The sequence below is a fragment of the Grampus griseus genome (assembly GCF_964374135.1).
Source record: "Grampus griseus genome assembly, chromosome: 20".
Lineage (NCBI taxonomy): Eukaryota > Metazoa > Chordata > Mammalia > Artiodactyla > Delphinidae > Grampus > Grampus griseus.
This window is the reverse complement of record NC_139014.1, coordinates 5,500,198-5,512,333: the sequence shown is the minus strand read 5'-3', so window position 1 is coordinate 5,512,333 and position 12,136 is coordinate 5,500,198. Positions and strand designations below refer to the sequence as shown.

Here is a 12,136-nt window from a genome sequence, read left to right as displayed (position 1 = left end):
TTCAGGGCCTCGGGGCCATAAACGCTTGCTGGAGCAGGGTAGGCAGATCGTGGGGGCATCAGGCCCTGGGCAGGGCCCCCTTGTACCCCACCCTGAGAAGACACAAATAGGGCAGAGTCATGGGGGACCCCAGCCACCTGCCCAGGGCCCCTGGGAGCCTGCCAGCCTGCTTCCCCTGCCCCCATCCTGTCCCCCACCCTCTCATGCACCCCACGACAGGCAGAGTGCCCGAGGTGCCCTGTCCTGGCTGTTTGTTCAGATGACTCAGAGCCAAGCCCCTGGGAAACGCACAACTTTCTCTAGGGCTGATTTTTCAAGGTAGGGTGTGACTTAGCCTATCTCTGGTCTCTGAGCAGATGTGGAAGGAGGGAGGCCGTGAGTCTCCTTTTTTCCCTAATCCTCTGTGTTAACTCTCAGAAGCTCACTTTGTGAGTTTAGGAGTCACACAGGGAGTTTGTCTGCAGGGCAGGTGTCCAGACCTCACCTGAGATTCCGATTCAGGAGGTCTCAGTGGCGCCCAGAATTGCTTTGCAACATTGACTGCCAAGCGCTCCCAGTGCTGGGGCCTTAGAGGCAAGGTTCTCCTTCCCCGAGCCCCCCATTTCCCTGAGCTGGTTTGAGAGGCTTGTCCTAGGCCTTCAAGACCTGGAGCGTCCCCAGCCAGGCAGGGCCTCCAGCCCAAGGCCCAGGCCTGCCGGACGAGCGGACCCGGGGAGGAGGAACACAGGACGGAGGGGTCTGAGGGCCTCCAGGCTCCCCTGCGCCTCCCGGGCTGGACGAGGCTGCTGTGAGGGAGGCCGGGTCTCAGCTCTGCCCCCCCACCCCCACTCCCACTCTCTAGGTCTCCTCCTCGGCCCAGCCCGGGCAGCCTCCACTACTCCGACGAGGACGTCACCAAGTACAACGACCTCATCCCAGCCGAGAGCAGCAGCCTGACCGAGAAGCCCTCGGAAATCTCTGACTCTCAGGTGAGGAGGGCCAGGTGCCCCGGAGAGGGAGGTGAAGCAGCCCACCCCAGAGTGTGAACCTGCCCATCACTTCCTTCCCTCCTTTCCTTTACGGGCCGGAAAAACCAAGGGGTCCCAGAAAACTATCCAGAAGGTGTGTGTAGGCCAGCTGCCACCTCCCAAGCTCTGCTCAGAGTTTGCACCCTGGGCTAGTGGGGTCCCTGGAACCCCCAAGAGCATGGCCCTCTGGATTTGCAAGGGTAACCCCACGTGCTCCGTCCCTCAGTAGCTCTGGGCTGCAAAGGAGCATGAAGACGAGGAGAGCGAGGTTGGCACAGCAGCCCTGCTTTGCCAGAGCCCGGAGAACCACTGAACTTAGCTATTCGGGGTCAGAATGAGCCCCAGAAATGGGGGACTGTGTGCCCTGGACCCCCCAAGGATGGAAAGCAGTGTAGACCGTTAAAGCGTTAAGCTTTGGAGGTTCAGACCTGAGCTGGATCCTGGCTCTGCTGCCTAGGAGCCACGGGCGTCATGGGTGTGCTAAGTAACGTCTTGGACCCTCAGTTTCTCTATCTGTAGAATGGGCTCATGGGGTTGTGGGGAGGAGTTGCTGAGATTACATTCCATAAATGCCAGCTCTTAATATTGAAAAGGGGATGGTGCCTTTGGGAGATCCAGAGCTTTGGAGAGGCTGCCGTTAGGTGGCCACGCGGGGACACTGCCCCAGACTTTAGGGAGAGCGGATTGAGTGCATTCCAGCAAAGTGATGTGACAGCCTCTTACCCCAGCCCTCTCGGCCTTGGCCAAGCCTGGCGGTTGCCGAGGAAGGGGCAGCAAAAGGCTACTGTGTCCCACGCCCTGGACCTTTCTGCCCGGTCCTGGGAGAGGACGAGAAGGGAGAGGCGCCGGCAGGGAGCGGGGCTGCTGGCCGGGCGGGATGTACCGGCAAAGCCTGGGATCCAGTCGCGGCCCCGTGAACCGGGGGCCTCTTGCTCACTGCTGTTTTGTTCAGCCAGGGTTACTGCTGGGCTTGGCAGAGCCGGGGAGGCTGGAGCTGACACCCCAGCTCAGAGCTGGCAGGGACCGAGACCCCAGCTTAGCCTGGTTACACGGGGACTCACATGATTCAGGTTACGGCATCCTGTTATGCGTGTTTAACTCTTTGCAGCCGCGTCCGAACTGGGGGCTTCTCCCCAAAGATGGTGATGGGCATTTGGCTTGTAGGTACCCAAGGTAAACTTCAAAACGATAAAGGGATCCCCTGTGCCCGTGGGGTGGTAACAAAGGGCTGCTTGAGGCCCACCCCTGTCTGTGGAGAAAGCGGCGTGGTGCCTGGTGGAAGGGTTGCTCTGCTCAGCCCCCCTTGACCTTCCGCAGAGGGCATTATTATCCACCCTCGTCAGCTGAGCCCCGACCTTTCAGAGAGTAAGCCACCTGAGTGCAGACGATACCGCCCGATGTCTCCGGAGCTTTCTGTGGCCATCCCTGCAAGAGTCTGGAGGACCTTCACATGGGATACAGAGCTGGTCCCTGAGACCATGCCAGGGTCCCCCAGCCTTGAAGAGGTTGCTGGGAGAAGAATTCCCATCCCAGGAGCACCCTGCTTCAGCAGTTATCCCAGGGCGGCAGAGTACCCGGAATCCTCCATGTAGCTATTGGTCTTCTTTGTTCAGAAAAAACCCGTCGCTTGAACACTGTTTCCATAGCATCCTGGAACGAACCACCCCTTCGGGGAGCACATACCCTAGAGAAGGGAGGCTTCCTGGTTCCAGAATGCCCAAACCGAGGACCACAGCCCAGGCCTGGAGTTCCACCTGCAGCGTTTGGGATGGTTCTGGATCTGATTTGGGGCTGGGCTGAGTTGAGTTGGGTCCATGTACTCTGAAAGCTAAGCTGCATAAGAGCAGGGACTCGTGACAGTTCTGATCACTGCTGTGTCCCCAGAGTCCTGCACGGCACTGGCATGTGGGCTCCCTGGGCGTATCTGTTGAGAGCATGAGAGGGTCACTGGGGAAGGTAGTCAGGTTGAACAGACTCAAAACCGTATATGGTTAGCGGGTTACAGAAACAAAGATTCGTGGAATAACCAGCATCAGATCTCAGACATTCATAGAGGCTCTTCAAAGTTAACGCTGATGACAGAAGCCAGCCACCCCTCACCCCGCCCGCTGGGCCACGCTCAGCATCCCAAGTGCCTCGCCACGGTGTATCTTCACACCGACACTCCAAGGCAGACCTTGGTGTCATCTTTTTTGTACAGATGGGGAAGCTGAGGCTGGGAGAGCTTAAGTGAGTCGGCTCAGGTCCAAAAGTGCAAACCCAGGCTTCCAGATTGTAGAGCCAGATGCTACACACAGGCCTTAGGACGTCAGAACCCAGATCAGCCCCTCGGTCCTACCCCTGTCCTGAAGCCGGTGACGTTGCCCTCGTGGCACACCTTTCTGGAAAGACCTTCAGAACTAGCTGATGAAACAGTCTTGAGGATAAGCAACTGGATTTTCTAAAAAATAAATAAGCTCCAGCCTGTCTTTAAAAGATAAAGACAGGGCTTCCCTGGTGGCGCAGTGGTTGAGAGTCCGCCTGCCGATGCAGGGGACACGGGTTGTGCCCCGGTCCGGGAAGATCCCACATGCCGCGGAGTGGCTGGGCCTGCGCGTCCGGAGCCTGTGCTCCGCAACGGGAGAGGCCACAACAGTGAGAGGCCCGCGTACCGCAAAATAAAAGAAAAAAGAAAAAAGATAAAGACAGACACTCAGAGGAACGTGCTACAGGCACTAAAATTTTCCCCAAGAAAGACACCCTGCAGCTTGGGACAATGGGTCACCGCAGTGATTCTCCAGCCGCTTCTGAGGCTGCTCTGAAGGGGGACAGTCGTTTGAAAATCTGCAGCACTTAGTTGTGGTTGGTGTGTGACCCTGGACTTGCATCCCAGCCCACCCTTTACGGACCCTGGGGTGGGGGTGGGGGAGGTCCTTCAAGTCCTCACCCACACAGCACAGTAGGACCGTCTATCCAAGGGGCGGTTACGGGAGTACGTTAGGTGAGATGCCGTCGGGCCTGTGCAGTGCCAGGTTCATCACAGGGGCCCTAGAAAAGGCAACCAGGATCACGTGGGTTATTTGTTCTAGAATTGTTCTTGAAAACCAGGCAGTTGGCTTTAGGGTCACGGCAGGTCGTACAGGATCCAGGAGGCTACTGTCAGAGCATTAGCGTCCTCTGACATGAAAGTGAAAGGGCCCGGGAGGACCCTGAGAGGTTCAGCCATCAGTCACCCACCCGTGTGACCCCAGCCCCAGGGCACTGGTACGTCGTGCGTCGTTAAATGGTGACAATTCCCTGGCGGTCCAGCGGTTAGGACTCAGCCCTTTCACTGCTGGGGCCCTGGTTCAGTCCCTGGTCAGGGAACTAAGATCCCACAAGCCATGTGGTGTGACCCAAAAAAACAAAACAAAACAAAAAGTTGAATTGCTTCCATTACCTGTTGGCAAAGAGCCACCTCCCTGAGCCCCTAAGTGTCACCGGGGGGACCCCAAAAGCATGCTCGATGATTCTGCAGCTACAGGTGGGGTCATGCCTGGTTCAGCCAGGGCCACTCCTCTGTGCCTCTGGGTCAGATCGAAGTTCCCGCCTAAGCAGCTCAGGAGGCCTGGGTGTCAGCATTTGCCCGGGGCTGTGAGGGCCGCTGCAGCCGGTGCAGGGGGCAAGCAGACCGTGACTTCTCAGCACTCACCGTGAGGGCCAGGAGGTGATGGAGACGCAGTCCTGCCTCCCAGGGGCTCCCTGTGGGCTGGAGGGGACAGACTGGGGACAGAGCAGCTGGCCTCGCTCTGATGCTCCTGGGGCTGCTCGCGCGCCCCCCACCTCCCCGAGAAGCAGCTGGACCGCACATCAGTGTCTGGAACGTGCGGCATCCACCGTCACGACTTTCAGCTCGGGGCTCACGGTGGACGCACTGTTAGCCCTGCCCGTGTCGGCTTCTGCAAGGGCACATCCCTAAGGGCTGCAGCCACACAGCCAGCCCCTCAGGCCAGCTGTCTTTGCGAAGTCCCCAACCCCCACCCCACCCCGGGTCTCCGGAGAGTAAATTTTGCCTGTGCTGCCTGGCTGGTATTCTAAGTCAGACCACCCAAAAGTCAGTCTCCAAAACTGGAGGAAATTTGCCCAGCCATTTTCCTGTGATATGGTAATAAACACAAAGTCGAGGTTTCTTATAAACAAACACACATGATACAACATGGGAAAGGCCATAACAGGGCTGTGGGTGGAGGCAGAGGAGGACGGGGCTGGCTCCCTTCAGGCGGCATGGGGTGGGCTGGCGGCTGCGTCTCAAGGGGTACAGGAGAAGGGGGTCCAGGCAGGGGGACCCACAAAGGCTGAGGCTGGTCTGAGGGAACTTCTAAAAAGAAAGTATGGCCACTGTCCTACTTCATTTCAAAGTCAGAGCCCACGCTGGGTAGAAAAATCACAGCGCACAAGTAAATCTCAGTGGGAAAGGAACTCCAAGCCCATGGCAAGTCTCTTCTCATCGATACTCGGTTCTTTGTGATATCTGGGCAGCCCCTTTAAGCTCATTATAATGAAACTGAACCTATGAGAAAAAGGAAGTATATAGGCCATATTAGATTTTATATATTGGTTATTGAGCACCCCTTCAGAAGAGTGAACATTTTCGAAGGCCTTACTAGGGGCCAGGAATGGCTCTAAGGATTGTTCGAGAATGGTACCACTTAACCCATGAGCCCTCTGGGAGGCCTGGTGGTGTTAGTGGCCACACACAGGTTGGGCTCTGCATGACACCTGGCAGGGGTAAGGAGCCCAGAGCCCCGGAGAAAAATGTGCCTCAAGGAGGCATCTCCCACCCCCCACCCCACCTCTAAGCCCCGGGAGGCAGCAGCCCCTGCAGGAGGGGCCTCGTGAGACCATCCAAGGTGACAGTCTCCCATCTAGGCTTCAGGCTAGACTCCGCGCAGGGAGCCCCTGGACCACGGGCGGGGGAGGGGCTCCAGCTCCCAGTCTCCCAAGGAGCTGCACAGGGTGACCTGTCATCTGGGGCAACGCTTCCTGCCGGAATTCTTGAGATTCAACAAGATAAGGGCACCCAGCCCCGCCCTGGGCTCTCAACACCGGTCCCCAAGCCCAGGACGGCACCCGCCCGCCCTGTCGCCTGCTGAGTCTGATACAACAGTCCCTCCTTCTAGAAAGGAACAGAAAAGCTAAAGGCTTTCCATGGCTCCCTCTCTTTTGTCTCCGTCCTTGCTCCGGGGTCCTCCCTCCCGCTGGTCCCCATGCGCTCACTCCCATCGCCAGGCCTGCTGTCTGTGCTCCCTCCTCCCCAGACCTTGGTGATTGCTGATGGAGTGGCTTTGAGTTGCTGTTAAGAGGCCGGGGAGCTGAAGCAGTCACCTGATTGCTGGCAGCCTGGAGGGACTGCCCGTGAAAGGCCCTCTTTGTGCTGGGCCGGTGACTGGGAAGCTGCATTCAATTACCGAGGGCCGGGCGAGAGTTGAAAGCCGGAATGGGAGCCCCTGGTCCCCTCTCGCTTTCTTTCTTCTCTTCTCACCCCACCCCCATCCAGAAAAGAAACAGATGTTCTGGGAGGTGGAGGCGGAGAGGAGGACGGTGCAGAGACCCCATCCTTTGGCGCTGGAGAGCTGGGGGAGGGGCAGACCAGACTGTAGCCCACACCCCTCCCCCAGCGCAGCCTCCCAGCTCCTCCTCTGGCTTTCCCATCCCCGTTGGGACTGCTGCCCCACAGAGCTTCTGGTGCACAGTAGGTGCTCAACAGAGGGTAGGAGACGATTTGGGTGAATGGGCTTTGGTCTGGGCCCCCGGGAGGGCCAAGGAGGCCCATTCCCTACCTACTAGTCATCCTTGAGGGTTGGGGTTTTGCGGGGAAGCAGGAACCATACATTCTTTTCTTTTCCCAGCTGAGCCCTGAGTCAGCCTCCCCCATCCCGTGGCCCCTTCTGATCCCTCCTCTGGGGGCTTCGAGGCCCCATCTCTCCCAGACACCCCCCTCACTGTCTCCCTAATAATACCTTTCCACTATTCTCTCATCCATTAGCTCACTTCATCCTGCGAACTGCGGGATCTACCCATTTTACAGACAAGGATACTGAGGCTGAGAGAGGCTAAGTGATGGGTCCAAGCTTACCTACCTGGGAAGGGACAGAGTCAGGACTTCACTGTGCCCCCGCCCCCTCTCACCCCGGAGACTCATTCACTCTGGGCCCACGGTGATTTGGGGGTTTCTCCTCAAGACTGGGGCCTGGGGCTGGCCAAAGTTCTAGAACCGCTAGCAATGATTCCGGCCAGTTGGTAGGTGCCCTCCCAGAGAGACCTAACCTGTAGGGAAAACTGTGGGGCACCCCTCTCGCCCCCCCATACTCTCAGAACCTCACTGCTCCTGGACCGGAGGGACCCCAGCCTCGTCCTCCACAGCTCGCTCAGACTTTTCCTGCCCCTGGGCCAGCCTCACCACAGCCCCAGGCATCAGGTGCCCACCCCTCCGCCCCTCCCCTGGGCTCCTGGCATATGGAGCCCTCCAGTCTGCACAGCCCCTTTGTTCCCTCCTGGGCCGGCAGCTGGGCCGTAGGCAAAGAAAGGGCTTGTATTGTGCCGCTCTGCGTCACGGGAAGAAGGGTGAGGGACTTTCCATTGTCTTGGGCAACCGGCTCTGCCTGCCAAGACGATGGTGTCCTGGGGGTGTCTGCTGGGGGCAGTGGGGACTGTGGAAGGGCGGGGGTGGGGGGAGGAGGGGAGGGGCCAGGGGACATAAATTAGCAGATCAACCAGGGAGCAATTAATCCCCACGGGAGGGTAGAGGGGCTCTCCTTCCTGTCTCGTGACCTCCAGGCAGGAGTATGGGAGTTCAGAGCATGCGTGGGCTTTGGAAAATCAGGCAGATCTGCGTTCAAGTCCAACTCATCATTTCCTTGGGCAAAACCCTCACCCTCTCATCAGCGCTCAAGTAGGGTAGTAGCTACGGCGCAGAGGTGTGAAATTTAAATACGAGAATGCAAGTCAGCGTTTCCAGAGTTAGTATCATTTTAGTTCTTTGCATTGTACCTGTTTCTCTTGAAGGTTTACATGCCATAAAGAACTTTGAGTTCCTGAAAACAAGCGCACATTACCTTTCCCACAGCTCAGACCTTCTGGGCAAGGTCAACTCCCCATTCTCTTTACCTGTGAAGCAAAACACAGGTGATCGTCCCAGACTCGTTTGTATTGGACTCACTGGGCTGCAGGGGGTTTTTTCAACGTATATTTTACTTGATAAAATTAACCTACTGCCTCCAAGCTTGTATTCTCTGGGCAGAGACGAGGCAACCCGAGCGTGGTCTTCTGAACCATATTCATTGAGAGTGTACTCTTCACTAAAATCAGTGCATGTCTTCCAGAGAGTTCTCAGGGCCTTCCCATCTGTTGTCTTACTAGTTCTCAAAACATCTCTGGGATGGGGGAAGGGGTGCGTGGTATTTTTAGCTCCGCAGTTGGGAGCCGAACTGCCACTTTCCAACGCAGACCGACTCCTTTGCTGATTTCCCCAAAAGGCAGATAGAGCACGTGCCAAGGACACCAGAGTATCACCGTGTTCAGGACAATTTAATTTTTTTTCTGTTTCTCCCCGACAGCCTCAGGGTGGTCATCGTGTGAATATTCTGAACTCCGTTGAGCTTTTTCTCTTGCTTCTTTTATAACCGAGTGTTGCTTTTATTTTGGACCACACACGTGTGAGCATCACCCTTTGTTCAGTGCCAGGAGCCCCTAAAGGTCTTCTGATCTGGTCCCGGCTTTGGCCCCAGTCACAGTAAGTCAGAGGCTGGGTCTGCATTAGAACTCAGTATATCACGCATGAACCTCTGTTTTAAAATGTAGGTTTGTTATTATTCGGGTGTGATGAGGCCAGCAGATCAGGAGATGACCACCAATGAAAAGATAGTTATTCACAGTTCCCAAGAAGAGGGGACACACCAGGCCAGGTGGGACCACACAGGGAGACACCCGGTTTGGTCAGGAGCCGGAGGAAAACGGGGAGACGCGGGCAGGAGCCTTTATTGTGGTTCCCACAGGAAAGGCATGGCAGGGCAAGCAGGCTTAGGCTAGTTTGGATAAATTCAGGGGGCCCTAGCGGGTAGGGGCTGCCCCTGGTTGTCTGGTACCTGCCCCTGGGGTGATTAGGCACAGGGAATGATGGGCCCAAGTCGGTGTGTAAGAGCCCATTAGAGGAGGTAGTATAGGCGTGGACTCTGGGTATGAAAGGCGGCTCACTCTCTCCGGGAACTGGCTAGTTCTGGGGGGGGGGGGCAGTCGTCCCAGGGTCAGCAAAGGCCCCAGATATCAAAGCATCAGAAATCCAGAAAGTGAAAAGACATGATGAATTCAACGTCGAAAAGAAAACATTATACTAAATGAAAGAAGCGAGACACAAAAGCCACCTGTGGTGTGATTCCGTTTTGATGCGATATCCAGACGGGATCAGTCCACGGAGACGGAAAGTGGACTGGTGTCTGCCAGGGGTGGGGGTCGGGGGGAGGCTGGGGAGGAAGGACAGAGGAGCGACTGCTTCGTGGGCACAAGGTTTTCCCCCGGGGTGATGATGAAGATGTTGTGGAATGAAAAGACGTGATGGTCGCACAACACTGCGGATGTACCGAATGCCAGTGAATCGTAGCTTGACAGTGGTTAACCTCATGTTATGTGAATTTCACTTCGATTTTTCGTAAGAGGTTAGCACTCAGGTCTTCTGCCATGGAGGGTCCTCAGGCTCTGTGCCAGCCCTGAGGTAGAGACTTCATACACATCACGAGCTCTGAAGGTGCGTAAGAAGGCGGGCGTTACACCCCCTTGGCAGAGAGGGGGCTGAGATGCCCACAGTTCGGGGCTCGGAAGCGGCCGAGCAGAGATTCAGGTCAGAGTGTTCTGGGCCTGTCAGCCCTGATCTTGCTGACCTGTGCCCGGGGCCCACTGACACCCCGATTCTCTGCCCTCCCAGGGAAGCGACAGCGAGTACGAGGTCGACCCGAGCCCCCAGAAGGCCCACTCTTTTGTCAACCACTACATCAGTGACCCCACCTATTACAACTCGTGGAGGCGGCAGCAGAAGGGGATCTCGCGGGCCCAGGCCTACAGCTACATGGAGAGCGACCCAGGCGAGCCAGACCCCACCGCCCTGTCCAACGGCAGCAGCGCCCAGCAGGGCAGCCTCTTTCGGCCCAAGGCCAGTCGGACCCCAACGCCCCAAAACCCCCCGAACCCCCCGAGTCAGCAGAGCACCCTCTACCGTCCCCCCAGCAGCCTCGCCCCTGGCTCCCGGGCTCCTATAGCAGGATTTTCATCATTTGTTTGATGTCATCCTCGTTGTCGGAAGAGGAAAAAGAAAGAAAACACAGCACCAAACTCCCCTTCCGCCCCTCCTCGCACCGCCTGCCAGAAAAGAGAAACACCAAGAAACCAAGTCAACTTTTCACCTCCTGAGTTTATTTTTCCAGAGATTCCAGGGCCAGCAAAGCCGGTGTTGAGAAGGATGGAGAAAAACCACGAGAGGACGTGTGTGGCTTCGAGACTGTGGGGTTTGCTGCTCCTTCGGGGGGCTGAGCAGAGTAGGGGGGCTGGCTGCGGTGGACACGAGTGGGTTGGGCCCCTGGAGAGAGAGGGAGGGAGGGAGGGAGGGAAGGCAAAGCCTGGAGGGCTGTAAGGCGGGCGTGGCTGGCGGTGGTGAAGAAACTTCTGGACGTCCAGCCGGCTGCTCCCTTCCGGCATGTGCTGGAGCCCTGGGCCTGCTGCTGCCTAGTGCTGCGCCGGGATGGGCATCCCTGGGGGCAAAGCTCCCCTCCCCCCTGCACCCACACTCCCACCCCACCCTGTGCAGCCCTGCTTCTCACCCTCCACTACCCCCTCCCTGTTCAGTGTCCCCACCAAGCATTTGGTTTATGTAGAAAAACGAACCCAGCTGAAGGATGAGAATTTGCCTAGCTAGCTCCTTTGCTCCTAACAGACTTCTCTGTTGTGAACCCAAGGAAGAGGGCCCCTGGGGGTTGGGGAGAGGTCCCCCTGCCACTGAACCCAGCCATCCCTTTCCTTGAATTCACTTTCCTGAGCACAGACTAGGAGAGATGAACTTGGGGAACAGAGATGGGGGCACTGGCCCGGCATCACTGGGATAACTGGGCGTAAGGCAGAATTCGGAACCGGAAGGAGGAAGCTTGGACTTTTCCTTTTCTTCCAATTCAGGTACCACCTGACCCCCTTCTTAAAGGGAGAGGGAAAAGGGAATTACAGAGACAAGGAAAGTCAGCTTCTGTGAGGCTGAGGGGCTAAATGGGGGTGAGTCATCGCCGTGGCAGACACGCCCCTCTCCCTGGATAGACACCTTCACGCACACACACACGCATATGCACACACACACACCCATGCACTGGCAAGGAAAAGGGTCCAGAGATCCTCTCCAAGGGAAATCCCTTTGGGTCCTCCTAGCCAGCAGGACACTCATTTTCAGATCTGTGTCTCTCGTTCTCAACCCATAGCCCTCTGTGTCTAAGACCCCCGCCTCCTAAGTCCAGGGGCCCAGAGGGGCGGGCCAAGTCTCCGGTCCCGGTCCCGAGGCTGGATCTCCCAGCACCCGATTTACAAGTCAAAGACCATCCCAACCCCCATTAATGTCTTCCAGACTCGGCTCAGCTTGCCAGAGCTCAGAGCGAGGAGGGGCCCCATCCAAACTGAACACAAGCTTACAAGATGCACAGCCAGGCTGGCCGGGAGGAGCAGGTCAGATGGGACCAAGGGGCAATTATACTGTTGGGAGACAGAGCTTTAAAAAGCTCCTTCTGGCGGCCTGCATCTTCCCATCAACTCAGACCTTCCGGATGCAGGAGTTTAAGGGGGAGCCTTTCCAACTAGTGCCCTGGGTGCCCACCGGCCCTGCAAAGCAGCCCATCCCCCAGGGTCGGGGCCGGGCCCCTGCCTCTGGAAGAGAGGATGGCCCGGCTGGGGCACATTTAGTGCATCTCGGGGCCCCTTAGTGGCGCAGGGCTCCCTGGAGGCGCCAAGCGTGGGCACTGCTGCCCTGCCTGGGAGGAGGTGATGCCCCATTTTGAGGGGTAAGGAGAACAGTGGAGGATTTGGGAAACAAGCCAAGGAAAGAGTGGGCCTATACCCCTCCCCACCGCCCCGAATCAGGATCCTGGGGT

At 57.3% G+C, this 12,136-nt stretch overlaps 1 protein-coding gene across 1 annotated transcript in view; it reads left to right on the top strand.

The window, feature by feature from the left end:
- The window catches only part of SDK2 (sidekick cell adhesion molecule 2), a gene marked incomplete at both ends in the record, with an annotated part of 262,118 nt that extends 251,822 nt beyond the window's left edge, over window positions 1–10,296 (top strand). Inside the window, 2 exons of the mRNA XM_082679157.1 lie at window positions 842–968; window positions 9,943–10,296. Coding sequence (XP_082535283.1) covers window positions 842–968; window positions 9,943–10,296 — 481 coding nt within the window. The remainder of the gene's footprint in view (window positions 1–841; window positions 969–9,942) is intronic.
- Between the last annotated feature and the right edge of the window lie 1,840 nt (window positions 10,297–12,136).